The sequence below is a fragment of the Homarus americanus genome, unplaced genomic scaffold (assembly GCF_018991925.1).
Source record: "Homarus americanus isolate GMGI-L3 unplaced genomic scaffold, GMGI_Hamer_2.0 scaffold33101, whole genome shotgun sequence".
Classification (NCBI taxonomy): domain Eukaryota; kingdom Metazoa; phylum Arthropoda; class Malacostraca; order Decapoda; family Nephropidae; genus Homarus; species Homarus americanus.
The window spans coordinates 10,184-12,761 of NW_024714381.1; the positions used below are offsets into that span (position 1 = coordinate 10,184).

The 2,578-nt window shown below is 40.5% G+C and overlaps 1 protein-coding gene across 1 annotated transcript; it reads right to left on the bottom strand.

The window, feature by feature from the left end:
* Window positions 1-886: 886 nt before the first annotated feature.
* Window positions 887-1,525, bottom strand: LOC121878656 (the record flags this gene model as incomplete). The annotated part of the gene is made up of 1 exon (XM_042384981.1): window positions 887-1,525. A coding segment is annotated over one exon (639 nt), but the record flags the coding sequence as incomplete, so codon positions are not given.
* Between the last annotated feature and the right edge of the window lie 1,053 nt (window positions 1,526-2,578).

The window sequence follows — 2,578 nt, forward strand, 5'->3', positions numbered from 1 at the left end:
ATCTTCGTTAAGCTTGATAATGAGAGGATGGTAGTCAGTGGGAGATGGCAGGGGAATGGCGTGGTGGTGGTGTGGCGTGACGTTGGTGTGGCGTGGCGGTAGTGTGGCGTGGCGTTGGTGTGGCGTGGTGGTGGTGTGGCGTGGTGGTGGTGTGGCGTGGCGTTGGTGTGGCGTGGTGGTGGTGTGGCGTGGTGTGGCGTGGCGTTGGTGTGGCGTGGTGGTGGTGTGGCGTGGCGTTGGTGTGGCGTGGCGGTAGTGTGGCGTGGCGGTGTGGCGTGTGATGGTGTGGCGTGGTGGGGTGGTGTGGGGTGGTGTGGTGTGGTGGTGTGGCGTGGCGGTGGTGTGGCGTGGCGGTAGCTGTCTCTTAACTAATCATAAAAATCATCTAACCTTCGTGATACTTGAATAGGAGTTAAGATACTAAACATTATACTAGATTAAACAACTCCCACTCATGTTTACAGTATATTGTTTGTCGGGATAATGTTGTTGTTGGATGCTGTAAGAATGTTTGTTTATAGTGGACACTTACTGTATGATGTTTACGTTAATGATGTAAGAATGTTTGTATGTTATGATGGACAGTCATGATGTTTATGTGGATGTAAGAATGTTTGTGGTGGACACTTACGATGTTTATGTTGATGTAAGAATGTTTGTATGTTATGGTAGACACTTAATACAGTATATTTATTCTGTATTGATTGAAGTTTTGCATCCAATAGTAAAACAAATAAGCAATTTAATGAATTTGATAAAATTATAACAAGAGTATGAACATGTTGGAAAAAACAAGAATTTTAAGAAAAATAACTGCCATGGATAATGGATATATTGAACACAAACATTGATCAATTGCAAAATATAAAATAAACATTACCTTTATTTACAGACCAGGCACTTTACGTGACCTGGCCGCTGCAAAGTTTTTGATCAACTTTTCGAAGTCAATCTCTCTGAGGATGTCATATTCGATACTCATCAAAGCCAGGTGGCTGAGCCTATCATGACGCATTGTAGTACGAAGTCTGTTTTTAATAAACTTCATTTTACTGAAAGAACGTTCTCCAGAACAATTTGTGACCATGAGCACCAAGTACATCCGTAGCATTATTTCAACATTTGGAAATGTATCTACAACTGTCTTGTCTATCAACAGCTTGTAAAGGTAATGTGCCCTCCATTTCTCATCATCTTCGTCTTCAAGAAATTGAGTGAAGAATGCTGTAAACTGCACAAGTTCAACTCCAAGTGTTTGATCCAAATCATTTTTGTACTCAGCAACCAATTTTGTTGCAGCTGCTTCAATTTCGTCACAATTCATTGACTCCAGTTTAGACAAGAACCCGAAAAGTGAACAGGTTTCCTCATAGGCCTTTAACCGTTGATCCAGTGAACTCAGGAACTGATCAATTGCTGGAAGGAAATTCTGAACCTGAAATTTTTCTGACAGTGAGAGGGCTGCTTCTTCTGATCGTCCATAATCCAATGGATTGAGTCGTACATTACGTTGACGCTTGCGTGTCTGTGAATAGTTAGTTTTAGTTTCACAAATTTATTGGCAGAGCTTTTAGTACAGTTTGCCTATTCTGAGTAATTCAGTCAGGTCTTGACACTGAGGGTGGTATCACTTCTCACTGCCACGCAGGACAGAGGTTCATACACAAAGAAATACATCATATTCATTAACAGCTATAAATGTATAGAGGTCAGATTCATATGGGCAATGTCACTGTTCACTGCCATGCAGGACAGAGGTTCATACACAAACAGATGCATCATATTCATTGACAGTACATATACATATATGTACACACACACACATACACATATACATACATATACATATACACATATACATACACATATACATGTACATATATATACACATATGCACACATACACACATACATACACATATACACACATACATACATATACGTCGGTCAGATTCATGTGGGTATTGTCACTCTTCACTGCCATACAGGATAGAGGTTCGTACACAAAGAATGCATCATATTCATTGACACTATATATAGGTCAGATTCATGTGGGTAATGCCACTGTTCCCTGCCATGCAGGACAGAGGTTCGCACACAAAGAAGGAAATACATCATATTCATTAGCAGTATATATAGGTCAGTGGGTCACATACATTGGAGTCATATTCTAATTGAAGACTAATCAGTGTGGGCCAGCAAATTTGGGATAAACAGCAAGAATGTCCTCAAGCACACCTGATTCAATGAAGTAATTACATGGTTTAAGATACAATAAGTCAGGTGGCCTGAAGTCTTTGACAGTGTCACATTCAATAATATAGTGTTCAAGTGTATGCTTTAAAGGTTTATCACAAAGTTTACATGCCGAGTGTTCCGGTATGGGTACAGCGTTACTAACTTGCCAGATGTGTCTGTATCCTAGCCTAATTCTGGCCACGACTACATCACATTATCTGGTTCTGTCCTTATGCTGGCCATACCGGTACCTCTTGTCACAAAATTTGTCATATTTACTAATGCTACAACTGTCAGGTCTCTGCATTTCTCACTTCTTCTAGATCAGAGTTCATGATTCT